The 27,851-nt window shown below is 58.5% G+C and overlaps 1 protein-coding gene across 1 annotated transcript in view; it reads right to left on the minus strand.

Annotated features, from left to right (window-relative positions):
* Positions 1-742: 742 nt before the first annotated feature.
* The window catches only part of KCTD16 (potassium channel tetramerization domain containing 16), a 60,432-nt gene continuing 33,323 nt past the window's right edge, over positions 743-27,851 (minus strand). Inside the window, exon 3 of the mRNA XM_040078628.1 lies at positions 743-8,064. Within this exon, the coding sequence (XP_039934562.1) occupies positions 7,613-8,064 (452 nt within the window). The 3' untranslated portion in view covers positions 743-7,612. The remainder of the gene's footprint in view (positions 8,065-27,851) is intronic.

Here is a 27,851-nt window from a genome sequence, read left to right on the forward strand (position 1 = left end):
AGTATTAATGGTTTTAGTGATTTTTTTTTTAACGAGTCTCTGATGAACCCATTTTTCTCGAGCTTTTCTTTGGGAGGCAGCTCATTAAGATGCAGTTTAATTGCTGCAAGTTTTTTCTCGGCGTGCTTTAAAAATCCCGAGAGTTTTGGTATTATTTTGGAGCCATTAGTGACATTTGTGTCCTGCCAGCCCTGCCGGGTGCCTCGGTGTCACGCCCAGAGCTGGGGCAGTGCCGGGCACACCCGGGGACCGCGGCGAGCTCGGGGCTCCAGTCCGCACGGAGCTCAGGGGATGTTTTCTCCTCCACTCCCTTCCCGGGGGTGCTGGTCCCGGTTCGGGAGGGTGCCCAGGGGCTGGCGTGTGGCGGGGCCAGGCTGAGGGCCCGCAGCCCCCCGTGCCAGGGACAGGCTCCGGATGCCCGCGGGAGCACGGCCCCGCTCACACAGACCACGCCAAGCGCCGGCTTTGTCTTTGGCTGATTTTTATTTATCAATAAAACGATACTACAAAACATGGGAAACATCTGCATTAAGTACAGACTTGCCGATACCGTGCCAGATTTTAACCTGCTGTATTTACAGAGTTCTCCCTGCGGAGCCCCGCGCCCAGCCGCTCCCCGCGGCGGGTTTGCTCCTCGCCCTGCCCCGGGACACGGGGGAGGCAGAGGATGCCGAGCTCTGCACCCCCGCCTTGCCCTCCCACCCCTGCTGTGGGGCCGAGCTGTGCTCGCGTTTGGGGCACGGCAGGAGCTCGGTGCCGTCCCGGCCCGCGCCCCGTGCCCTGCAGGGTCCCCCTGCCTCCCTCCCTCCTGCCCGGGGAGCAGAGCGGGGCACTGCTGGGCTGACCGCAGGCACACCTGGGCCGGCTCAGCCTTTCGGGGGGTAGGGGGTGTCCCTGGGGCGGGGGGCTCTCCTCTCAGGGGGCTCTGGGCAAAGCTTTGAGCTTCTCTGCTCTGCCCAGGCACTCGCCCTTGCGGCAGCAGCGGGCAGAGAGCGAGGCCAGCCCAGCCCTGGCGCTGCCCACCCTGCTCCCAGCCAGAAATGTACATGTGGGGACATAGATAGATAGGTATTTCTATATATAAGCTCTCTTAATTATATAGTTGTAAGGCAGATTAAAATCATTCTCTGGTATCACCTGGTGTCGAAGGGAATCTCTCCTCCTTTCCGTGCACATCACCAGTGCCGCGCGGGGGAGGTAATTACATCCTCACTAATTATTGTGCAGGTGTTCTACCCCCAACTCCCACTGCTCTCTCACATCTGCCCTGACGTGAAAAGCAGAAAAGACAGTGCTCCAAAGTGCTCAGAATGACCAGATTCAGCTTCCTGCTGCGGAATGCGAGTGGGCAGCCCTGCCCAGGACTGAGGGGTGGCCCGGGCAGGAGAAGAGCTGTCACCAGCAGGGACCACAGCAGCCCCCGTGCTCTCCTCCCGTGGGACCTGGCTGGATGGAGCGACGGAGCCTGGAGCCAGCGCAGCCGGAGGGAGCGGGGCTGTGAGCCCCGGCTTTGCCCAGCAGCAGCAGCAGGGTCCCCTCAGCTCCCCCTGCGCTCTGCCCCAGCCCCTGGGCTCCGGACAGCCGTGGGCAATGGGAGAAGCTCGTCCCAGAGCTGGGAGGGCACCTCAGGGACACAGGGCCCCTCTGCCGGCCCGAGGCACAGGGCAGGACGGGAATCCTGGCATCACCTGGCTCGTGGGGCTGCCAGGGCTGGTGCCACGGGGGAGCTCAGTGAGCATCCCCTCCCCACGGGGGGACACAGCTCCCAAAGCCCGGCTCTGCAGCGCCCAGATGGAACCAGCACCACGCGGGGCAAACGCCGCACACACGGATCTCTCACCTTCCCCAGGAAGGGGCCATTGGGAAGGGATTCCTCTCAACCACGGCCAAGTGCTGCAGATTGAAAATAACGACACCAAACGCAGCAATAAACGGGGGAAAACCCCCACCTTCCACGGGAGGATAAGGCCCAGCCAGCAGGGAGGGAAGTGGTTACACAAGAAATCCCCGTGAGCAGGAAAGCCTGGCTGTATCCCTGGGTGCCCTTCAGCGAGCGCCTGCGGCGGCTGAAGGATCCCAGCTCCCTCATTCCGCTCTGTGAGCATTCGCTGCTGCGCTGGAGCTGCAAACACGAAGCGCCTGCAGCTCTGAGCCCCCGGCTCGCCCGTGCAGGGTGCCACAGCCCAGGCTCTGCCTGGCCTGGCCCAGCAGCGGTGCCAGAGCAGGAGGCAGCAGCGGCACCTTCCCCTCCAGCTGCCAGGCTCTGAAAATGGCACTTTTGGCACTTGTAGCACGGGCACCCGCCGGGGTGAGCCGCCCCGCGCAGGGCACAGCTGCGACTTCATCCCTCCCAGATCTCTCTCTTTCCTGGTGCTCTTTGCACCAGGGAAATACAGCAGGCTAAAAGCTACAGGATTTTTTTTTTTTTCACATACCACAGTAGAAACAGTTACCGAGTTATATTTGTCAGAGTCACAGTAGTTTATGCATATTTGCTATTCACAGACTGCAGAATATTGCCAATAACCTCACTGGTGGGACTGACAACACGGATACATGCATTCAGGTGAGACCAGTAGCAAGGATGTCTATACTGTATTAAGCACATTCATTTTTTTAAACACCTTCCAGTAAAATCGATTCCTTTAAATTTGTAGTTAAAACTTTTTTTTTTTTTTTTTTCTCCACAATTACGCACAAAAGAACCTGTAAACAGTTTGACATTACACTTATGTACAAGTGAACCACGTTGGAAAGTCGAGAGGTAATTCAGTGGGTGCCACTTAATCTACATCAATGTGCAACAGACTGACTCAGCCTTGGCAAAGTCATTTAGTGCTGAATGAGGTCCGAAAATGTAACGTAAGCAAGGCCCCGAGAGATCCCAACGGCACCAAAGCCCCTCTGCATCCCGCGTGGGCTGGGAAATATTGCACCGGCAGCGCCTCAGCGCAGCGCCGAGGCTGGGGACAGCCAGGGGGACCACAAGGGACATCGTCTCCTCCACTCCAACGCCACCCCAGGAGCCAGCGGGGCCCCGCCACCCTCCTGCTTCACCTCGCTCCTTTTCTCTGTGGAACTCCCAATCCGCGTTTGCTCGAGCATTGCTATAGTTTAAAATCTGCAATATCTTATTTATAAACGGATTTTTTTAGCTAAGTGACATCAATGCCAAGAAAAATAAAGAATGTCTTTTTATAATATAAATAATTTAAAAGTGCTTTTTGTTTTTTCTTTTTTTTTTTAAATAATTTTTTGTTCTTTTACTATTAATCTACAAAACCCCGTTGGGGCATAAACTATCCATAAGACTGGACAATTATTTTGTACCATGATACACATGGGGCCTTATGCATAAAGTACTCTGAAAGACAAGTCTGTACTCGTGGTGGGTGGGGGGCTTGGGGAAGGGGCTGGGAAGTTCCCTCAGCCTGCCCAGGGCTGGGAGAGCAGGGCAAGACACGGCTGAAGGGCTCGGGTACGTGGTGGCCACTGCCGATAAACCCAGCCTTGTCCTCTCCTCCAGCCCACAACCCGCAAATAAAATGAATAAATGGACTCACCCAACTTAAACCCAAAACGCTCTCCAGAGCACTGTGAAGCCTCCGTGCTGTGTGTGCAGATGGTTCAGGGAGAAAACCAAAGCGTTTGGTCCCCACAGGTCTGTGGAAATGATGAGTTCTCCGTGCGTCCCCCAAGCGCTCTGAGTCCTGCTCAGGTGTCTCGGGGGTTTGGGGATTCCTGGAATGGGGAATTCTGCCTCTGGGAGCTGAGCCTCAGTCCCACTGCAGCCAAGGTAAGCTTCCACATCAGTTGCAACAGAACTTGGGCTTTGTTACTGGTGGAAAGTAGCTCAAAGTCCAGTCCCTGCCCAGACGTTTCAGAAAGAACAAAGTACTCTGCAAGCGGAGTTTCATTTTGGCTTCTACAAAACCTGTCCCAGGGAGACACATGGGATCGCTCACTGAAACCAAGTCGAATTTGACTAGAATATGTTTCACAGCCCAGACCCAGGATGGTCTCTCTCAGGCAATCTCTATTCCAGTTTCCTTTGTGCCCTGTGCTGCCTCTGCCTCTCTTCCCTGCGGGGGGAAGGGGCTGGACCTGCTGAGCACTGGCCACCTTCCCCTGCTCGTGCTGAGGTGGCTCTGAGGTGCCACCACCCACGGCAGGGGTGTCCTGTCCTGGGCACGGGGACAGCTGCCACGTTCACAGAGAGGGAGCAGCCTTGGCAGAAAGGCACCAGCCACTGCCTGTCCCCAGGGTGGCCGTGTCCCCACCCAGGTGGCCGTGTCCCCACCCAGGGCAGCATGCACAGTCCCTGCCTGTCCCCAGGGTGGCCGTGTCCCCACCCAGGTGGCCGTGTCCCCACCCAGGTGGCCGTGTCCCCACCCGGTGCAGCACGCCCGTGCAGCGGTGCATCCCTGCGTGCATGGCACGAGCGCTGGGAAGGGATCTCCAGGGCAGCTCACCCTCCCGCCACCGTCCTGCTGCCTGCGGAAGCTTTGGTCGCTCCCCCCTGACCACCACCACCCTCACCCGAGCTGTGGGGCCACCACGGGGCCACATTTTCAGTTCCCCTGCTGTGTGTCAGCCCCCCAGGGTTTCTCTGCCCCACTGCCGGGTGTCCCCAGCCCTGTCTCAGTGGTGGCACAGGGAGGTGCCCCGAAGGTGCAGGGGGTGCTGTGGGGAGCTCTGGGCAGAGCTGCTGATCCCTGCAGGGCTGTGAGAGCCCCCAGTTCCACCTCCAGCCCCCAGTCCCTCTGAGCAGCACAAAACCAGCTCCAGCTGTGCACAAACCACTCACCCAACAGCTGTCCATGGGTCAGAGCAGAAGCAGGTCCCCAGAGGTGCAGCAGGACCCACACAGACACACAGGGGCACGAGCCCCACGCCTGGCACTGCCCGGCCCCAGCCTGGGCAGCGTTTCCCAGAAGGTTGGGCCTGCCTGTGATTACTGAACTTTAAGACCTTTATTTCTGTAGCACTGGAGAGTAATAACCATTTCATCTCAAACTGGAGACACGAAGGCCACATAAATCAAGCCCACTTGGGCGGATTTCATTTGGTCTAATTTTTCCCCAGTTATTAATCATGGAGCAATCCCGTGTCCCTAGGAGCGCAAACACACACACACACACACACACACACACCCAGCTCCTGCTCCTCCACTCTGCACACACAGCTTACAGCCCAAAGAGTGTTAAAAAGAGACAGGCAGAGATCTGGAGTGAAAGCACGAGGTTTTAGCTGCAGTCTCCTGCCCAGGAACAGCGGTGACCTGTCCTGAGCCCCGTGCCCTGCTGGAAATCCAGAGAGCCCTCTCTGCTCCCCGGTTCTCGCTCGGTGCCAGAGCAGGGGACAGGGCTCCCAGGGGCAAGATGCAGGAAATGGTGAGTAGGGAGAGAAAAACGCTATAAACTAACCATGAAATAACTAAACGGGGCCAAATCTGTGGAGCTTGTAGGAAACATCATGGGAAGATGTGCCTTTTGAGCCTGGGAGTAGAGCCGGGCCTGAATTCCAGTGGGAGGGAATGTCCTAAGCCCTGAACTGGCTCTAAAGCACGATCCCAGGAAGTTCTGGGTTTCTTCGCCGAGCATTTCCCGGGCAGAGCCTCTCCTGCCCAGCGCCGGCTGCGCGGCACCGGCGGAGGGAACAGCTCCGACAGGGACAGCTCCTCATCCTCCTCCCTCACCATCCCAGAGGCGACCCCAGCTGCGCATCCCAGCCCTGCCCTCCGGGAGCATTGCCGGGAGGGTTCCCTGTCTCCTCTGGACAAGTATTGCTGCCTTTTTCAGCCGGTGAAAGTGCGCCCGACCCCAAACACGGCTGTGGAGACCTCAGCGTTCCCTGCCAGCCCGGCGTGATGGAGCCCCGCAGGCACCAGCATCCTCCTGCCTGGAACTGCACCAGGACCACAGAAAGAACCCGTGCAGGCAGGACAGCGTCTCCCGCTGCAGCTCCTGGAATTTAGGAGGGGGAAGCTCTGGAACCTGCAGGACACTTACAGAGTCACAATCCGGGTGTTCTGTGTTACCAGCGCTGTCACTGCCCATGGTTTTATATCCATATATATATATATATAAAAATATATATATATAAATCTTCCTGTGCCTTTAGAAAACAAATAATTGATCCCAGATCCTGGTATGTTCCCAGCTGTGGCCTCCACAGCTGGAGCACTGACGTGTTCCATCCCTCCGTGCCCCAGCAGCCCCCGGCGCTGCCGTGCCCCAGCTCTGGCTGATCCCGTGCCTGTGCTGAGCCCTGGCCCCTCTCTGGCCCGATCCCTGCTCCCCTCCCCGGGCTCCGGGGCACTGCTGGAGCAGCCCAGCCCTTCCCAGGCTCCGCGGTGACACAGGACACAGGGCACGGTTTGCTGCGGTGGCTCCGCTGGCACGGGCGGGAGGGGACACAGGGAGCTCCTCCGGGGCTGTGCTTGCTCCCGGCACAGCCCTGCTCCCGGCACAGCCCTGCCCCCGGCACAGCCCTGCTCCCGGCACAGCCCTGCTCCCGGCACAGCCCTGCTCCTGGCACAGCCCTGCTCCTGGCACAGCCCTGCTCCCGGCACAGCCCTGCTCCCGGCACAGCCCTGCTCCCGGCACAGCCCTGCTCCCTGCTGCAGCGACAGCTCCCCACGCAGAGCCCCCGTGGGCTGGGGGTGATTGCTGGGGCACAGGGGGCACGGCGCCCGCTGTCCCTGCCAGCCGGGACAGCCGCTCCTGGCACACACACACAGGGGCCAGCATCCTCCCCAGCGTCCCCACGCAGCCCAGAACCATCCCTGAAACTTTCACCAGCACGCCCTCAACCCACGGAGAGCCTTGGAGAGCACAAGAGGTGTGGGGAGGACACGCAGGGACAAGAGCACCCCGAACAAACAGAGTGTTTTGCTGATGGTAACACAGAGCCACAGCCTGCACCTGGTCTCCACTGGCACATTTGCAGTGCCCCAGCCAGGGGGAAGGCCTGGCAGGGCCGGCAGGAGAGAGACAGGGGAGGTGGATTTCTACTGTTCAGCCCTCGAAGGCCTGGAGAAGAAACGGGACATCCGCAGCCTAAAAAAATGCTCTTTTCTGAGAAAGTGCAGTTATAAGGAGAGAGCCAGAAAATCTTTAAGCAATATATATAGATATATATATACATATATATATACACACAGAGATATATATACACACATATATATATGCACATATATAAATACACATGCTCAAAGTGCCGGGGCAGAGCTGGGGCTCTGTGCTGGGCTCCCCGCTCCAGGCACGCGTGCTCCGGGCAGGATGCAGCGGGCACGGAGCCCCCAGCACCGCCCTGCCTGCTCGGGGCCGCACCAGCGACCCTCGGGGCGCTCCCGGCCGTGCCCTTAAGGTTTTCAGCTCGTGTAAGACTCCAGGTTTACAAACAAAAACGTTTGTCATTGTGCTTCCAGGACCGCAAAAAAATATCGTTCCCCTACGACTAGAAATGTTAAGGTGAAATAGGCAAATTGGGCAGTACTAGAGATGGGTTTTGGTTTCGGTGACCTAACAAATCGTTGTTATTGGGAATTTTGTGTCGCTCAGGATCCGGCTCTAACGGAACGAGGGGGTGTGCTCTCCCCGCCCGAAGCCTAGAGGTGGTACTTCCGCAGCAGTTCGGATTGCCAGGGGTGCTTCCTCTCGGGAAACCTGTCTGGGATTTTGATTTTGAGGAAATCCTGGATACATTTTTCCAGCTCTTCCTCGATGGAGAGCTTCTCCTTTACGGCTTTTTTCTTGCTGGAGTTGGACTCCCGGGAGCCGGAGGTGAGAGTCCGGAGCAGGTCGCTCTTCCTGCGGATCTCGGATTGCTGCAGCAGCTGCACCGGCCCCTTCTTGGCCGGCCGGTCCAGAGTCTGAATGTTGTGCTGGCGTGTGACGGGCCCGCAGATGACGGTCTCCTGCGGGGAGCTGGCCTCCGACTGGCTGTCGCAGCTGGACGTGGACAGCTCGTTGCAGGACGTGCCGCTCTCGCCCTCCTTGTCGCCCTTGCCGTTCTTGCAGCAGCAGTCGCAGTGGGACGAGGACCAGCGGGAGGGCTCGCCTGCAGGGGGACAGAGAGCCCGGGGTTACGGCAGCTCCAGAGCCCCGCACAGCCCAGCGCGGGCTGCTGAGCCCCCCGGGCCGGCGGGACCCCGCAGGGACCTTCCCCGGACATCACGGCAAACCTCCAGCAAAGCTCCCCGGGCCCCAGCTGCAGCCCTGGAGCTGCTCCATCCTCCCTGCTCCGCGTGCTGCTCAATACCCAACGTGGGCTGAAACTTCTCCTGAGACGCTCAGGGAGAAATCACCACGTGAGTGTCCCAGCGAGCAAGCACGGCTGGAGCCCCCCTGACTCCTCCAGACACCGTGTCTTCTCTGAGGCTCCTCAGCAGAGCCAGCGGGTGCAGCCAGCACTGCCCACTCTGTCCTGGTGGGCATCACTCCACAGCACCCCCTTCCCTCCCCAGGCCCCAGTCCTGCCCCCTCAGAGCAGCCACCCCACACACGAGACCTGCTCACACCCAGAGCAGAGGCTCTGGGGACACTGAGTCCTTCCTCTGCCTGAGCCCAGCCGTGGGGAGCCCAGGACGGTGACGATTCCCGATCCTGCAGGGCTGCAGGTTTTGTTTTCCAGCTGGAGCCCTGCCCAGCCGCAGCAATCCGTGACCACGGGGAGAGCTGGCACCGGGAGCATCGGCTCCGTGCCCACGGCAGCACGGCCAGCACGGAGGGACAGGTCATCGGGAATGTCCATCCTGCATGGAATGGGGAGAGCTGGCCCTCAGGGAGGGAACATCCACCCTGCATGGAATGGCCACTGCTGGCCCTCAGAGAGGGAACATCCATCCTGCATGGAACGGCCACCGCTGGCCCTCAGGGAGGGAACATCCATCCTGCATGGAACGGCCACTGCTGGCCGTGAAGGGAGGGAACATCCATCCTGCATGGAATGGCCACTGCTGGCCCTCAGGGAGGGAACATCCACCCTGCATGGAACGGCCACCGCTGGCCCTCAGGGAGGGAACATCCATCCTGCATGGAATGGCCACTGCTGGCCGTGCAGGGTGGGAACACCCATCCTGTATGGAATGGCCACTGCTGGCCCTCAGGGAGGGAACATCCATCCTGCATGGAACGGCCACTGCTGGCCCTCAGGGAGGGAACATCCACCCTGCATGGAATGGCCACTGCTGGCCCTCAGGGAGGGAACATCCATCCTGCATGGAACGGCCACTGCTGGCCCTCAGGGAGGGAACATCCATCCTGCATGGAATGGCCACTGCTGGCCGTGCAGGGAGGGAACATCCATCCTGCATGGAATGGCCACTGCTGGCCGTGCAGGGAGGGAACATCCATCCTGCATGGAACGGCCACTGCTGGCCCTCAGGGAGGGAACATCCATCCTGTATGGAACGGCCACTGCTGGCCCTGCAGGACCCGGCATCCCGGGGCCAAGGGCAGCACCGACCTTCACAGCCCCTGTCTGAGCATGGCACGGGGCCACCGCCTGTCCCCAGGGTCACACCGGGCCTGAGGGGCTCTCACATCAGGACAGGGGCTGGAGGAGAGGCAATGGTCTGGTTGGAGCTGCAGCTCTGCCCTGGGTTGGCAGCGGTGACAGGGACACCCAGTGACAGGGACACACGGTGACAGGAACACCCGGTGACAGGAACACCCGGTGACAGGGACACCTGGTGACAGGGACACCCGGTGACAGGAACACACGGTGACAGGGACACCCAGTGATACGGACACACGGTGACAGGGACACCCGGTGACAGGGACACACGGTGACAGGGACACCCGGTGACAGGGACACACGGTGACAGGGACACCCAGTGACAGGGACACATGGTGACAGGGACACCCAGTGATAGGGACACACGGTGACAGGGACACCCGGTGACAGGGACACACAGTGACAGGGACACCCGGTGACAGGGACACACAGTGACAGGGACACACGGTGACAGGGACACACAGTGACAGGGACACACAGTGACAGGGACACACGGTGACAGGGACACCCGGTGACAGGAACACACGGTGACAGGGACACCTGGTGACAGGGACACACGGTGGCAGGTCACAGCTGCACCAGAGCTCCTGTGGGGCCAATTGAGGAAACGTCCTCACACCACAGACTGAGGTGACTTTTTGCTGCTCTGCCCCTGCTCCAGACCCCCATCGAGAAATGGGGAAAAAGGAAGTAAAGGAGAAAGAGATGTTGGCGCCAACTGAGAGTCCCTGGCCCAGGGAGCAGAGCCTGGGGCAGGAGGGGGCAGTGAGCCCTGACAGAGCCCCTGACGGGCACTGCCCTGCTCTCCTGTGACCCAGCCAGGAACACCGCGCACCATTTACAGCAACAGGCGGAAATCCAGAAGCCAGGGAGCCTCCTCATCCCCTCCTTCCTGTTCCTTGTCAATGATGAAGGAGTCTCTCAGTCTGGGAGCTGCAGGGCTGCTCTAATTTACAGACTCACTTCAAAGCTGCCCTGTGTCTTGTCTGAAAACAGTCAATAATGGTTAAATTGAAACTTTTTTATCCATTTCTAGGCTTGGACAAAGGCATTATGAACCGAGCCCCCGTAAAACCCTGACCCACGTGCTCTGAGAGCACTGGCAGGAGCGGTGTGGATTCCAGCTCCTTTCTGCAGCTGGTACCCACATCCCAGAGCAGTGGGACAGCCGCTGAAACCCAGAGTGCTGCGCTCACCCAGCCGAGGAGCAGAGCTCCAACTGCTCCAGGAGCACCCAAAGCCATCACCCGAGCGCAGAGACCCCCCCGCAGGGGCCCAGGATCGCACTGCCGGGATCAGCGGAGCTCTGCAGAGCTGCACACGGTGCCCAGGCCGCCGACACCTTCTCCCAGGTGGGGTAAGGGCCGTCACACTGCCCTGAAGTGGCTGTCGCACAGTCCCAGCACGGCTTGGACCGACGGGATGGAAATGTCCTTGCAGCCGCTGCCGTGGGCAGGGACACGTCCCACGGGACCGGGGCTCTCCCAGCTGCCTTGGAGCCCTTCCCGGGCTGGGGCAGGCACATCCTGCCCGGACTGCGCGGGGAAGGAGCGGCTGAGCCGCGGCGGCGGCCGAGGCACAGGGACCCACCCGCTGCCACCGGGCACAGCCACCGAGCAGACTTCATTAGCACAAAACAAGGCTTTTATAAGTCAATTAAGACCTATTAGATGCTAATTTCACTTAATGAATATTCACCAACAATGGGCGCAGGGCGGGTAAGCCGGGAGACAGAGAGGAGATCGCCCGGCAGGAACAGTTCGGTGCCAGCCGGGGTCTGTGCCGCGGGTGGGGCTCCACGGGTGGGGCCGGGCTGGGTCAGCGGAGCGCTGCTCCCCAGGGACACGGGACACGGAGCACGGGACACGGGACCCAGAACACTCCCCACGGGACACGGGACATGGGACACGGAGCACGGAGCACGGGACACAACACTCCCCACGGGACACGGAGCACGGGACACGGGACACGGAACACACAACAGTCCCCACGGGACACGGGTGATGGCTGTGCCAGGGCCCGGCAGTTCGGGCGCGGCTGGGCACAGCGGCAACACCGCACAGCTGCCCAGATGTGTGCCCAGCCCGGGTGTCCCCAGAGCTGCCAGGGTGACAGACGGGAGCGGGGGGGTCCCAGAACCGTTCCCTGCAGCAGCAGCACCCCCAGGCTGGGCCAGGAGGGGCTGAGCCGAGCCCGGAACAGCAGCGGCAGCAGAGGAGCATCGCACTGACTTAACCGCAGCACTCATTAATTAATGTCTAAATGCTTTGAGATTCTTAGATAAAAGTGGCTAATTAATTCTGGCCTGGCTTTCCTGCTTTCCTCCCTGATCTCAGCGCACTTCTCTCCCGGTGCCCTAATTATAATAATTATTATTAGAAGCTTCTGAAGCAGCAGCAAAACCTCTGATGTATAATTGACACACAAACCAGCAGCCACCCAGTTTTCCCCTTCTCCTCTCCCTCTTTCCCAAGAACCAGGCTGCAAGGAGGGAACGGGAAATCCCTGTGCAGGAGGGACAGATGCTGTGAGAAAAGTGGAGAGGAGCGAGGAGCTGGGATGGAAACCAGGAGAGACAAGAGCCAGTGAGGAGTTTTCACGGTGAGAGATGGCACAGGGACCATCCCCCAGCTCAGACACCATGAGCGGTGTTTGAACTGCGAAATGCCGAGCCTGGGGTGAACAGTCCAGCACAGACAGTCCTGGGGCACAGGGCAGGGCCGTGTCCCCATCCCATCCCCCTGTCCCCATCCCATCCCCTGTCCCCATCCCCTGGCCCGCAGCTGGCAGCGTCACCCCAATGGCAGAGGGGCTGCAGAAACACTCTGAGGGGTCTAAAAGTGCCCCAAGGCCCGGTGCACAGAAATAGAGTGCTGTCATATTTCAGAACAAATGCTACAGATTTCCATTCTCTGGGAAATCTCAAAATGTTCATTTTTACTCCCCTTGAATTTGGGTTGAAGGTCCCGGCTGGGGGAGGGCACTCACTGGCATGGGGACGGAGCTCCCCCACAGCTCTGCCCTCGCAGGCTCCCTCTCAGAATAATGCTCATTTTATTCAGCTTCTGCAGTTTGCACAGCCCTCTTTCCTGAGCTTTGTGGGCAGGCTGGGAAGGGACAATGTCCTCAGGCAAGAGCTCAGACACATCTGGTGCCTGTTGTGGAGGCAGACAGGGACATTTTCTGTACCCAGATGCTCATTTACCTCCACGTGTGTGTCTGTACCAACCTCCCAGCCTGTGATCATCACCTGAGCCATTTTCCTCCTGTTCTCAATCCACTCTGGTCCATTTATGTTGTCCTCTCTCCTTTTATTCCCTTCCCTGCTCCTTCTGCTTTAGGGCTTTGCTGTTTGTTTGATTTATTTCTGTTTCACGCTCCTTTTCTCCTTCCTGTCCCTTGCCTTTCACCTCTCCTCTGCTGTGGGTTTTGCTGCCTCCTGCTCCCTTCCTGTGCTCTGCCGGGGCTGCTGGCAGCGGCTGATGCCCGTTTGGGCACTGACTGAGCGGCGTGCCCGGGTGGGCAGGGCTGGCACGGGGAGCAGGGCTGGCACGGGGAGCAGGGCTGGCACGGGGAGCAGGGCTGGCACGGGGAGCAGGGCTGGCACGGGGAGCAGGGCTGTCCCTGCCCAGCTCCGTCACCTCCATCCCGCCGGAGCCCTGCCACCGCCGTGCTTCCAACCCCTGCACCCTCTGCTCACCCCTCAGCGCCCAGGAATGAGGAGCTGGAGCTTTCAAACACATCCCCCGTTGTTCCCGTGGTCAATCCAAGCTGCCTTTCCCCCGGCGCTGAGGACAGGGGGACATTTGATGTGACGGTTTGATTGAGACCGGGCACTGGGGTGTGCCCAGCGCCTCCCAGGGCTCTGCATCCTTGCGGGAATTGAGGGGGTTGTGATTGATGAGAGACCGAGCTCTAACTGCTGTTTTAATAAATACATTCTGACTTGGTAATGGGGCCGGATGTATCAGCAGAAAATGCCTCTGCCTAAATAAAATCGCCCAGGTCAAGCTGGGGAACGATGACAAATTCCAGGCAGTGACGGGCTCCAGGATCTGCCCTGGCAGCAGGACCCACACCCCGGGGTTTGTTTGCTTTTAGGATCAAGCATCTGCAGTAAAATTTCAGTGAGAGGCAAAGCTGGGAAGGACTTGGCAGTAACATCATCGGTTTGAACCCTCCCATATGTTCAGTGAGTGGGGGAGAGGAGGGAGCTGGGAGGAGGAAGGGAACTGGGGAGAAAGGGATCGGGGGGAGGAAGGGAACCACGGAAGGAAGGGAACAGGCAGACCCCGGGGCTGTTCCAGACCCCTAAGGATGCTCACACAATTTTTTACCCTTCTGGGAGCAGCCGGGGACACCTGGGTGCTGCCATTTGATTTGAATTCAATTTAAATTTAAATAAAAATTTAAAATTTCTACTTCAAACTGTTTTCCATTTTAATGTTCTGAACTTGCCAGCCCAATATAAACCCCGGGATCGTTCCCTGGTTTGTCTTTTTTGTGCACAGTGATTTTCAGCCAGACCCCAGCAGCACGCACACTTCCATCAGGAGTCTCCCGGCACATTGTCATTTTACCAGCACTCCTGCAATCTTCCCTGAAACACTTGGTTCTGGAAGTGAACTTCTGTAAGAGTATCAAATTTGTTTGAAAATAAAAATAAGTTCCCCAAATGGTGGAGAAAAAGAGAACCTAAAATACCAGAAGGCATATTAAATGAGCCAAAATATTTATGTAGGGATCTTCTCAAAGTAACATGTGATGAAGATAAAATTTGGAGAGGAGGGAGCAGCCTGAAGTGTGAGCAGCAGGATGGTGAGGCACAGGGAGAAGCTGCTCCCCTGGCCATGGCACTGCCAGGCTGTCTGAGCGCTGTGGGCACCCCGGCCCTCACAGACAGCCACGGGAAAATTCCTCCCGTGGTCACTTCATCCCCCTGGGCACCGCCCAGCTGTGCAAGGAACATTTTGGGCTCTGCTGCTGCCCCGGTGCCAGCCATAACTGCACAGCCAAGGCTTCCCTGGGGTCCCCAGGCTGCACCCCCAGCCCCAGCTGTGACCCCTGGGGGTCCCAGGCTGCACCCCCAGCCCCAGCTGTGACCCCTGGGGCCCCAGGCTGCACCCCTAACCCCAGCTGTGAGCCCTGGGGTCCTCAGGGTGCACCCCCAGCCCCAGCTGTGAGCCCTGGGGCCCCCAGGCTGCACCCCTAACCCCAGCTGTGAGCCCTGGGGTCCTCAGGGTGCACCCCCAGCCCCAGCTGTGAGCCCTGGGGTCCCAGGCTGCACCCCCAGCCCCAGCTGCCCCCTGCCCTTCAGTGCCACCCAAGAGTGAGCCCTTGGCCCGGCAGGAGCAGGAGCAGAGCTGGACCCTGGCGGCTCTCCCCGGGATTTTCACTGCTGGTTCAGCAAGGGGAGCAGGAGGAGGTGAGCTGCTCTGGGGGAAGAGCTGAGTCTCAGCATTCAGCACTCCGGTACAACGGCGGTACCTGAAGGAATAACTCAGCGCTGCAGGCTCCCTTGCTTGGTGCTCCCCTTTCCCAGGACTGTGAATAGAAACTTTTGGCCTCAGGACTGAGGCATTTCAGTGAATTCTCCTCTGGGAAAACGATGTTGATATGGAAACCTGACACATAAATTTTCTTCTGCCCACAGCGTTTGCTCTTTCTGTTCTGCTGAACAGCTCCAGCTCGGCAAAGTTGGGAGCACAGAGAACCCACAGCTGCCACTATCTGCATCTTCCTTCTTCCAGTTCACCCTTGCCTCCACAAATTTAAGACTTTTCTGAACATTTTCTGATTTATCAATGCTGTATTAACCCAGTACCTTAACACAGCCCTTCCTTTTGCTCTCTGTTACTTTCAATTTATGCTCAAGACCTTGGAAGTGAAGTTTGATGGAAACTGGGCTAAGGAGCAGGGGATTTCCTCGTGCTGTCTGGATGATCCCCTGGAGTGGCCCCTGGCCAGGCTGGCCTGCAGCCACAGCCCCAAGCCTCTGCTCAGCCAGCAGAGCGACAGCCACAGTCCAGGGGAGTGCTGCAGGATCCTGGATCCAACCTCTTATTACGATATTCCAATCCTGCATTAATTAAAACACAAGTTACTGGTCTGAATAATCAGAAAACACTTCCCCTCAGGCTGGCCCCGTTCTGGAAGTGCCCAGAGGAGCTTTGCAGCAATGCAGTGTGAGCAGAGCCCGGAGCCTGGCCGAGGACACCGCCAGGGATGGGAGCCCACAGCCTCCCCGGGACTGTCTGTCCATCCCTTCATGGATATTTCCACACCTAGATGGAACCCCCCGGTTTACATTAAAGGAGCCCCGTTTTGGACACCTGCTTTAATTAGCAAAGCCAAAGCATTTATTGCTCCTGCTTCTCGAAGACCTGTGCGAGAAACTGCTGACAGATGGTTGTGGTAATGTGGGAGCCAGAATTCTTGAATTTTTGGAAATTAGAGCTCCTGAACTCAAAAATGCTCTGGAGATCCGAAGCTATCATGTCAGCCTATGTTGTTCCAATTAATTGCAATCAATCGCTAATTGAGAGCTATTTTAAGACTTGTCATTACTCGGAACATAATGGAGAATAAATTGCATGTTCCCCTTTACCCCCACCACAAATGACATCCGTGCAAAGAAATCTCAGGAAAGAGAGCGAGAAGGAGGAAGAGGAACCCAGCTCCTGATTTCCCCCCGTCCCCCTGGCAGGTACAATAGCACGGGAGCTGCAGATTCGGAGAGGGAGGAGATGAGGGCTGACACAAGGGACTGCAGGCAATCCTTGGGGCTCCACCTCCGGCACTGCCGAGATGGCAGCTGCGCTATCACTCTGTTTTAATGAGCTGGAACTCAGTTTCCTCTGAGATCCCTTCCCAGCCGAGCTCCGACGCGGTGGCAGCCCTGGGGACGGGAAGCACCTCTGCAGTGGGTTTAACGGGGGCGGCAGTTCGGTCTGGATTTACAGCCAGGACCCCAAATCCCCACAGAGCTCCTTTGACGTGGAGATCGAATAACCAAACGACCGCTGAGAGCAGGCTGGGTGTGTGCAGTGCCGGGGCAGGCAGCCCCGCGGGGACAGAGCTCGGGGGCAGGGGACGCTGGGGGACAGCCACTGTCACTCACTGTCACCCTGCGACGGGCACAGCTTGACAGGCTGTTCCACCACGGCACCGAGAGAACTCCCCGGGCGGGGACATAACCTCTTCTGGAACGAGGAGTTTCTGCTAACCGCCGAGGAGTAAGGTGGTTCTCAGTCCAGCTACAGTTCTGCTGTCTTTTCATGACATTTTATTTTGGATACAGCTGGAACAAACCCAGCTCTCCTTTTAGGAGACCCAAGTTTCACGTTTTTCCTCCCGATGGTTTAATCCCGTACTCTCTCCCCTTTTGTTTCCCACCCGTTCCTCATCTCCACTATACATAAATCTGTGTCTCCTTGGATCCTGGCGGTGGCCTCTGCGTGCCATCGTCACATGGACACACTCACCCCCTTCGCCTCTCATTTGTTCTGTTCCCGCAGTCGCTCCAGTTTCTTCTCTCTCATCTTTTACTCTCAGTATCAAGTGATTTGCTATTCTTGGAGTATCCTCCCCTTGTCCCTTTGTCTCTGCTCCAGTGCTGTTCCCAAAAGTCACCCTCCCCAGGAGCTGCTCCCTTGGCCAGCTCTCCCGGGCTCTGCAGTCCCGTTCTCCTCCTCCCCGGGGTCAGCAGCTTCCAGTCTCTGCTTCTCCAGTCCCCTCCCTTCACCTCCCACATGCACCGGGGGGTTATGATGCTATCAATCAATAATTAAGCTGTATAACAGAGCTATCAATCAATACTTAGGCTTTATAGCAGGCAGTGAGCTGTTACAGCACACAACTGAAGTGACTCTGTCGAAAAAGGGTGGTGGTGGGAGGAGATCCTTTGAGTTTAGAGCAAATATTGCTAAAGGTGAGTGGACGCAGCCCTGCAGCTCACCCTGGGCAGCCCCCAGGGAGGAGGGGATGTGCTGCCAGGCGCGGCTGTGTCCTGGCAGAGGAGGGCCCGAGGAGGGGTCTCTGGCTGCCCCGTTCCTGGCACAGCCACCCAGCTGGCACAGCGCAGTGCCCAAGCTGGATGCCACCTGAGGGGCGGCACAAGGAGAGCACTGGCTCTCCCAGCTCTGCCAGTGGCACCCCGGGGCCGGGAATGGAGTCTGTCCCCCTGGCACCACGGAGCACACCTGCCCAGGTGACAGGGGCTGCAAGAGCAGCCTGCAGTCCTCAGCCCACAGGGAGTTTATGATCTCCCTGCCTCGTTCAGTGCCCGTGCTGGCTCTGCCCCAGGCCTGGCTGGCAGCAGCAGAGCCAGCAGGAGCAGCTGCTTCTGGCTGGGCACAGTGACATGATCTATGTCCCCATTACAGAGGGACACGGACCGTGGCTGCTGCACCTGGGCCGGGCACGGGGACAGGGCCAGGGCAGCCGAGCAGCCAGAAACGGCTCTGCTGAGACATCCAGCTGAGAGAGATGCTTATGAAAACAATTACTTTGGAAATTACTTCCCTCTTTCCTGCTTAAAGCCATTACTGATCTCCTAATTAGAGGCTGTTGCAGGGGGAGCATCGGCCTCTTCCCCAGGCAGTGAGGGATGGGACCAGGGAAAATGGCCTCAAGGTGCCCCAGGGAGGGTTCAGGTTGCATTGCGAGGGAGAATTTCCTTACTGAAAGGCTGGTGAGCATGGGAACAGGCTGTCCCGGGAAGTGGTGGGGTCCCGTCCCTGAGGTGTCCCAGACCGGCTTGGACAGAGCTGGGACAGTGGGAGGCGTCCCTGCCCACGGCAGCGGTGGGAACAAGTTGCTATTTAAGGACCCTTCCAATGCAAACCATGCTGGGATTCCGTGGTTCTACTGCCCAGCAGTGCCATTCCCAATTTATTCATCCCCGGGATGACAGCGGCATTTCCCCCTGCCGCAGGCACCGACAAACAGCTCGGGCTCGGCTGCGCTCCCCACGGCCCCGAACCAGCGGCACCTTCCTGAGCGCTCCCGAGGACGAGCCCCGTGTGCCCTGGCAGGGGCGGCGCAGGGTGGTGGTGTGGGGCAGCGGCAGCCCGGAGCAGGGGGGGCATGGGGGCAGCGGCTCATCCCCCCCGGGCTCATCCCCACCGCCCCGGCCCCTGCTCCTGCTTCTTCCCCTTTCCCGGCCTCTGCCCCTGCTGCTGCTCCTGCTGCTGCTGCTGCTGCTCCTGCTCCTTCTCCTGCTCCTGCCTCTGCTCCTTCCCCCGCTCCTTCCCCTTCCCCTTCTCCTTCCCCTTCCCCTTCTCCTTCCCCTTCTCCTTCTTCTTCTCCTTCTTCTCCTTCTCCTTCCCCTTCTCCTTCTCCTTCTCCTTCTCCTTCTCCTTCTCCTTCTCCTTCTCCTTCTCCTTCTCCTTCTCCTTCTCCTTCTCCTTCTCCTTCTCCTTCTCCTTCTCCTTCTCCTTCTCCTTCTCCTTCTCCTTCCCCTTCCCTGCTCCTGCTCCTTCCCCTGCTGCTGCCACAGCCGCAGGAGGGGCTGAGGCAGGCCCACAGGGGCCGTGGCTGCTGCCCAGGGATCCTCCGGAGCAGATCGGAGCAGAGCCGCCGCTGCCGGAGCAGGGGAGGGATGCCCCGAGCCCTCTGCAGGAGCGCAGATGGAGCCGAGCTCTGACACTTTCCGGGGACTATCAGATATCCCTTTCCATAGGGGCAGATGCTCGGGCTTTATGAGCTATTTAAGACACCCTCTCTGGAAGTTTTCTTATTTTTTCCCTGTCTGAACCTCATAAACTGGGCTTCTGCTCTACAGAGATAAATTTGATTTATGTGAGAAACATTCCCAGGCACAGTGGGCTTTGCCTTAAACCCCGTATCTCGCTGTTCAGTGGTGCTGTGGCTTAGCTTGGTTTATTTTCTATCCTCTAAGTGGTGAATTGAACTTTCAGGAATGAATGGTTCGGTTTATCTGATTTAGCATCTTGAGCAAAGCACTTTCGCATCAAATGAATGCAGGCAGTGGGAGACCCTCCAGACGCTGCTTTATTCCAGACATTTTCAGCACCGGTTTCAAGACCAATTAAGTTAGCCACGCTTGGACAATCCTAAACGCTCTGGGATCAGAAGTTTTGCCTTCTGTGGAGGGTTTGAGGGGATGAGGAGGGCGCTGAGCCGGGGCAGGGCAGCACCACGGTGCCGGGCAGGACGTGGGCAGGAATGCAGGACCCCGCCAGGGATACACCACCAGGGACAGCTGCCAGGGGACCCCCTGGCCCTGGGCCCTGGGCTGGAGCTTCCAGAGCAGCCCTGGAGGAGCAGCTGGGGTTGCCTTAACTGCTTCAGCGGTGGAGTCGAGAGTAACTGGAAATCCCGTTTGTGTTTTCCCGATTTCTGTGCCTTTTCCCCGTTTGCTCGGAGGGCCCTGCAGCACATTCCTGCAGTGACCAAGCGCAGAGCTCCTGGCACTGCCCGCAGCAGGGGCAGCCGGGAGCCCTCGCGCCCAGCACCGCACACGCTGCACCGGCCTCTCGGGCTGCCACCTGCAAGGTCATTCGGGAGGAACTTCAGGGAGGATTTCCCCATGGAAGGGTGGTCAGGCACGGTCAGGGAGGGTTGGAGAGCCCATCCCTGGAGTGCCCAAGGGAGGCTGGAGCTGCCCTCAGACAGGAGCCGCGCAGATTTAGGGAAGCAGAGCGCTCAGCTGCTCTAATCACGATAATTGCTTGAGACATTTCCTTTCCCCTTCCCTCCTGCACCCTCCTGGGCCCTTTTGCCATCAAATCAGCTGCAGAAAAAAAGTAATTTGGTCAGGGAAGCAGCTTGTTAAGGAAGGAGGAGCTCCGTGTCAGGAGAGAACACAGAACCCAAGCAGGTCCTTCCACGCCGTGTCCGGACAGACAGACTGACCCCAGCAGGGCAAAGGGGTTTTCTGTGCTGGGGAAGGGGAGGAAACGCCAGCAGCCCATGGTTTAAAAGCCCTCCCTCAGGTCTCTCAAGTCAGCCCCCAGCCATGAGGAAACGGACTAGAGCTCATTTTCGGGAGTAATTTCCGGATGCTGACACAGGGAGCAGCCGCTCACATCTCACCTATTGCTTTATTTCAGCTTTATCTGGTGAAAACCAAGGGCTGCAGCCCAGCTCCTTTGCTGAGGAGAGATAAATTACACCGTAAATGCAGGCGTGACCCGCTGGTCAAGAGGCTCATTGTAGTGTTTTATGGTCATTATTTATTGACCAGCTGTGAGGTCTGGATCTGGTGCTTGGAGCTCTCAGAACCAGGCTGCAGCTTTGGGGGGACACGCTGGGCCCTGGGGAAGCTCTGGGGGGTCAGGGCCTGGCCCCCCAAGGGTGGCATCAGCCCCATGCCAGCATCCCTGCTCAGCCACAGCCACAGCCACAGCCACAGCCCAGCCAGCAGTGAATCCATGTGTGAGCACAGAGCTGGGCTGGATAAACACAGCAAAACCGCCCAAACTGTCATTTGAGGAGTGGAAATGTTTCAGCTTCAGCTCAACACCCGAGTGAGAGAGAAAAGCTCCTGCTCACACCATGCTCAGCTTCCTGAGAGCTGCTCAGTCCCCATGGCCCCACGCTGATGGCCCTGGTGGCTTTGTACCTGAGTCCCCGTGGCCCCACGATGGCCCTGGTGGCTTTGTACCTGAGTCCCCGTGGCCCCACGATGGCCCTGGTGGCTTTGTACCTGAGTCCCCGTGGCCCCATGATGGCCCTGGTGGCTTTGCAGCCTTGTGCAGCTGCTCCCAGGCAGCCTGAACCCAGCCAGAGCTCTGCTCTGCTCTGCAGCTGCAGCAGGGTGATCCCTGCCAGGAGCTGTGACACCACCCTGCCGTGGAACCCTGCATGGTGCCACACGCAGGGGGCACAGAGGGGTCCCGGGGTGGCCCTGGGGGGCACTGGGGGCAGCTGCACCCTTGCAGCAAGGAGCCAGCAGCCCAGAAGCTTTGTGCCAGCAGGAAGCGCCTTTTCCACCCGGGAAGCGCCGGGCTCCTGGGGTCTGGGGTGCTCCTGGAGGGTGCTGTGCTTAGCAGGATTTATCTGCTGGCTGGGGCTTGCTGCTGCAGTTCACTCTCAAATGCAACCTATTGCCTTCAAAAAAAACAGAACCAACTCTTCCTCAATGTGGGAGATTAATCTGTAACACAAAATATTTAATTAATACAGTGAAATTTCATTTCATGGGTGCTTGCATTTGTGCTGTGATAAGCAATAGCTGAAGATCAGGGATTCACCAACGACTGCCGATGACAAAGGAACCGTTCGTCTGCATCGCAGTCAGGCATACCAAATATCCAAGGAGTATTTTGGCACGGTCTGTAATGTTTGCTGTATTAGTCCTGTACATGAATAATTTACAGCTAAAGGTCTGTCTGGTTGCCATCACCAAATCAAAAGCCATTTGCTCTAGTTATGATATCACAGTGACAGCTTGGCTCCGGCAGTTTCCATCCTGCCAGCTGATGGATTTCACCGAGTTTAGGAGATTTCTCTTACATCTTAAGCAACAATAAAATTAAGAGCAGCATTAGCAGCGTCTGGGGCAGAGGCTCCTGTTCGGGTGGGGCTCAGTCACAGTCTGGTGAGCAGCACAGGAGCTGAGCTGAGCTGAGCTGAGCTGAGCTGAGCTGAGCTGAGCTGAGCTGACACTGTCACTGCAGAGCAGCCCTGGCCGCCCCATTCCCCCAGCGCAGCGGCTGGCAGTGGGTCCCCCACGCTGGCCAGGGGCTGCCAGGGGGCTGGGGCAGGGCAGGGGGTGCCCAGGACCCTGCCAGCCCATGGGACAGGCCAGGGGGCTGCTCCACCTCGGTGCGTGCTGCCTCTGGCCACGCTCCCGCTTCCCGCGGGGAGTTTGGCACTGGGAAAGTATCACAAACCCAAACCAGCTCCTCATTTACACGTTAAGCCTCTTTATATCTCTCTCGCTGCATGCAGGGGCCATAAACCAAGCGGCAAAGTGATTTACTTGTGTTTCAAGGCCCCTTTAGAGAGACAAAATGATTTATGGGGCCCCCGTGCACATGACCGAGAGGCCCTTAATATTTAACAGTTGTAAAAACCCTGCACAACGCTGTGCATTACCCAGGCCTCCAAACAGATTAAGGTAACTCCGCATACACTGCGCCTGGTCAAATATTAATCATTGCATAATTTATCCCGTGAATTTATTTTGTTTTAAATCATTCCGCAGATAAATTTGCCCGCTCCAGTGCAAATGCATATTTATGATATGGTTATTGGTCTAATGTATGTTTTCTGGTATCCTCCTTTCAGGATATCCATAATAAAAGTCAAATCCATCCCTAGGAAAAGGGAGAGCAGAGAGCCCAGCAGAAGTTCTCTGTGCAGGGCTGCGCTGGGCTGGAGCCGCTGGCTGCACCAGGGAGCCCTGGAAATGAGCACTTGCAGCCTCTTTAAATATTGATGGCATGGCTGGAACGGTTATGAAAGCACTGGGAGAGCACTGGGAGTGATGGAAAAGCCCCAACACGTGGAGAGGAGAGTGCAGGAATCCAGGCAGGGCCGGCTGGGACGTGCTGCCACCGGCACCCACTGCCCACCCCAAAGGAGCCCCCGCGCCCTGAACAAGCCCCAGAGGAGCCCCCAGCCCAAAGGAGCCCCCACACCCCAAAAGAGCCCCCAGCCCAAAGGAGCCCCCACACCCCAAAAGAGCCCCCTGCCCAAAGGAGCCCCCAGCCCAGAGGAGCCCTGGCTCCTTCAGCTGCAGCCCGGGGTGAGGGCAATGGTGCCATGGCAGTGGGAACAGGCACACCCAGGGGTGCAAAGGCATTTGTGTCCCAGCACGCTCCAGCCGTGCACCAGGACGGGTCCCAGCAGCAGGGGCACAGCCAGCCCTGGCCCCGGGCAGTCCCTCAGCCTGGCTGGGGCTCGGGGCTGGACGGGGCCAGGTGGCACCAGAGACCCCCGAGTGTTCCCAGCACACGGCCTCACGACACCCAGGCGTCCAGGGGAGCAGTGCTGGCACCACGGTGCACTCCTCCCTTCCCAATCCTCCTCCGGGAACCTCCGCTCTCCTCCCTGATGAAGGAAAAGCTGTGAGACTCCAGACCTGGTGAACATCCTGGGAAAAGCAGAGTCAGCTCAGAGCCCGTGCTGGAAAGCCAGCCCGCAGGATGCTGCAGCACTTCTGGGCTGTCCCCCAGAGGAGCCCAGGAGCTCGGCGCACCCAGCACGCACCGGCCCAGCCCCAGGGCCGAGCTGAGCTGCAGCCCCACTGCGGGCGCTGTCCTGGGTGTCCCGGAGCGCCCCTGGGTGCTGGCACTCCCCGAGTGCCCGCGGGTGCAGAGCCCCTGTCCCCAGCCCAGCCCGGCTGCTCCCCCCACAGCAGGGGAACCCGGTGCTTGGATGTCTGATCCCCCTCCCCTGTGCTGCCGCAGCCCCAAACCCGGGCACCCCCATCCCCTTCAGAGCCACGGACTGCCCAGCACCAGCGCTTCATCCTCATCCAAAGCGAACAAAAACCATCCCGGAGCTCCCTGCCTCCCACGGCTCAAAACCCCACGGTGACCTTTATTTAACCGATCTCCATTTCTTCACTACCAGCTGGCTGGCAAGGTTGGGATTTCCCCTTGGAGCAAGGTTCCCCTCTCTCAGGGTCACGCTGCAGTCACCAGAGGTGCCTCCAGACCCCAGGGACCCCTCCCGACTGCCGGGCCGTGACCTCGTTCTGCAGGAACAGGAGATTCCAGCCACCCTCCAACCAGAGGGGTCAGAGCGGTCCCTCAGCAGAGCGAAAACCAGCCCTGAAGTGCGTCCCAACCCCTCCACCCCCTGCGGGCAGATTGCGCTGCTCTGGAACTCGGATCCGCTGGGATCTGTGCTGCCAGACCCCTCCCGGTGCTGCCACAGTGCCACACCCAGCTCAGGGGACGCCCGCTCAGCCCCTCTCCAAGGAGCCCAGGCAGCAGGAGCTGCACTTCCAGCTGGGAAGAAAGAAGTTTAACTTCCTAGGAAGCTGCGAGAGCTCCTCCATCACAGCAACGAGCCTGACACCTTTTAGGAGAACACAAACTTGATTTTAAAGCATCTGGGAAATTCCATTAGGTGATTTATCCTGGAAGTGATGAAACTGCAATTTATTTCAAGGCCCAAACCAGCATTAGAACCAGTCTCGTGAGCTCAACGGGAAAATTGGGAATTACTGTAACAGCAAAAACACCGGTCCCCAACGGGGCCAAGGTGGGGATCACGGGCTGGGCATGGCTGGTGAATGATATTTTCATACACCAAACATAAATGACGGGGAGGGACCTGCTCTGGATGTGACCTATCGCTCAACGCCCTTGGAAGAACTTTCTAGCTCCAGGGGAAGGCCCCCAGAGGACAGGCAGACCCCAGAGCAGGGGAGTGGGGGATTGACTGTAACTGCTGGAGGGGAGAAAAACAGGGAAAGACCACTGGGGGGAACAACCGGGGTACACAGGAGGAACCGTTCAATAAATTAACGGCACATACAAGAAAACCAAAACAAATCCCACACTGCTACACTGCACTGCTGCCTCTGACATCCCTCCTGCACTGCTACACTGCACTGCTGCCTCTGACAGACCTGCTGCACTGCTGCCTCTGACACCCCTGCTGCACTGCTGCCTCTGACACCCCTGCTGCACTGCTGCACTGCACTGCAGCCTCTGATATCCCTGCTGCACTGCTGCCTCTGACACCCCTGCTGCACGGCTGCCTCTGACATCCCTGCTGCACTGCACTGTTGCCTCTGACCTGCTGCCTGACCTGGGGAGCAGCAGGGGAAGGACATCCTGCTGTTTTGCTGTGCTGGGAATTTTGGGTTTGCATTCAAGGGGCTGTTGGCAGGTGCCAGGTCCCAGCATTGGTGTGTGGGCCAAGCCCCAGAGCCCCCCTCCATGCAGGGGTGCCGTGGGCAGAGCTCTGCACTGGTGCAGGCAGAGCCCCTGTCCATGCAGGGGTGCCGTGGGCAGAGCTCTGCACTGGTGCAGGCAGAGCCCCCCTCCATGCAGGGGTGCCGTGGGCAGAGCCCCAGAGCCCCCCTCCATGCAGGGGTGCCATGGGCAGAGCACAGCACGGCCCCGTTCAAACCGGGAACGTTCCCTTTCCAAAGGGAATGGACGGAGGAGGGAGGAAGAAGAAATACCGCTCTGGATGGTGTTTATTTATCTTCCGAAAGGAAACAAAGGCTTCCCGGGACGGAGTAGCTCAATTAGGCGCCTGCTGGAGTGACAGATTTACTGCTTGCTCAACAAATGCATCTCAAACCAGAAGCACAAGAGGAGTGAGGGAATTAACAGAGGGATCGGGAGAGCCTCGGGTAGCCCAGGAGAGGAGCCGGCCCCTGCACAAGTGCCAGGAGCTGCTGCAGGGTCTCCTCAGAGGGTTTGTTCTGCTGCTGTGCCCCGGGAGGGGAGAACTGCCCTGGGGAAAGGCCACAGCTCCCAGCTGGGCAGTGCCCCCCGAGCTGCCCCAGCCCCACCGCGGGATCTCAGCTGAGCTTTGTTCTGTCAGCCTCATCCCCAGCTCGGTGCCGCACCGGGACAAGGTGACCCCGTGCCAGGGGCGCACACAGGGCGGTGCCCAGCCCTGGGCAGTTATCAAAGCTGATAAAGGCAGTTCCCCGTCCCGCAGCAGCCCCGCGTCCCCTCCGGGAGCGCAGGGAGAGCTCTCTCAGCGCGGGGCTGCGGTGGGCGATGCCCGGTGCCCGGTTCCCTTCTCCCCTCTCCCGGCCCCGCCGGGGAGGCGGCGATGGAGGCGCGCACAGCATCCCCGCCTTGGGCTCCGTGGAGCTGCTCCCCGCCGGGCTCTCGGGCCGGCAGGGTCTGTTCCAGCAAACCAACAGCCGCGGCAGGGATCCGAGATTCGCGGGTGCCCAGATGCGAGCTCAGCCCCTCCCGGTGCCGATCCCGCCGCAATTACAGCAGACAAACCGGCAGCGCTCCCTCGGCGCCCGCACCGGGGGGATCTGGGGGTTTCCGCTCCGGGCAGACTCTGAGCGGCACAAAAGGCCGCTGCGTGTGAGACTCCCGGGGATAATCAATGGCAGTCGGGTCCTTAGCAATCATTATGTGCTCAGAAATCTTCACTCTTGTGATTAATGCATTGTTTCTTTGGCTCTCCTCTTGATTAACAGGAATCGCAGAGAAACACTCACACATCCCATCATTACTGGCTCAGGAGCTCTGCAATTACAGATTTTAATTAATATCCTGGTTCATTTCAGGGGAACTCTGGCTCTAAGTCTGTTTTTTGGGGACCCAATAGCAGCCATGGCATGGATGGAGAGTTTTCTCCTGGCAGTCTGGAGAGAGGACAAATGAGAAAGAACATTGCTCAGGAAAATGTTCTTGTCCTCTGAAAACTTCACTTCCAAACAACACCTCTGGATACAACACCTCTGGATTTATCCCAAGCCAAGTGCTGATCTGTTTCCATACCCTGGTGCAAAACTCCTTTGGTGCAGTGTCAGAGGTGCCCATGTGCAGGTTTTGGGGAGGTCACCATCACAACTCTCCAAGGTCACTCCTCCTACACACCCTGAGTAGATGCCAGCCCTGCCATCACCGCACGCCCCACGGAGGCTGTTCTCACCTGGTGTTCAGTTATGTGGCACATGGGGCACAGAATCCCGTGGAAGAGCCCTCCCAGCCCCTGGAGTCCTGATCCCCACCTTGGCCCCAGCCCAGAGCACTCAGTGCCACCCCCAGGGACGGGCACTCCACCAAAAAAATGCATCAGAGTGAATCCCTGTGGATCTGGGCCCTGGCTGGGCCTTGGCCAAAGGAGCTGTGGCATTATCCTGGGCACAGGTGAGTGTCCCTCAGTGTGAGCTTTGAGCTGAGCCTGCCCAGGCCCTGGGTGACGCTGCAACCCCCGGTTCCTGCAAGGGACACCATCATTTCCTCACCTGGATCATTCCCTCACCTGGATCATTCCCTTTTTTCCTCCTCCTTTCTCCTCACGCCTCCTCTCCAGAGCTGACTTTTCTCTCGGGCTGTTCCTGCCCCGAGGGGAAGCAGGAGCTGGGAATTTCCCTGCAATCAGAAACAACCCGGTGCTGGAACAAGCCCCGGAGGAGGGGCGTGCGGGAAGGAGGAAGGCGAGAAGGGAACGATCGTGTTTTTAAAGTAGGGGAGCATTTCTGTGGGGAAATATAAATTGCTTCCAGTCTTGAAATGTCTTTTATTTTGCCGAGCCTGCCCGTGTTAAAAATGATGGATAGTCTTATCTGTGCACAATCTCCCGGCTGATGGGAAAATGACCCGGTGCCCGTCGGCAGCTGCCAGACTGAGGGCTGTCAGTGCTGCGGATCCAATTTGTCCTGCTGCAAACGGCGGGTCAGGGGACTTGCATTTTAG

Source organism: Hirundo rustica, chromosome 14 (genome assembly GCF_015227805.2).
Source record: "Hirundo rustica isolate bHirRus1 chromosome 14, bHirRus1.pri.v3, whole genome shotgun sequence".
NCBI lineage: Eukaryota > Metazoa > Chordata > Aves > Passeriformes > Hirundinidae > Hirundo > Hirundo rustica.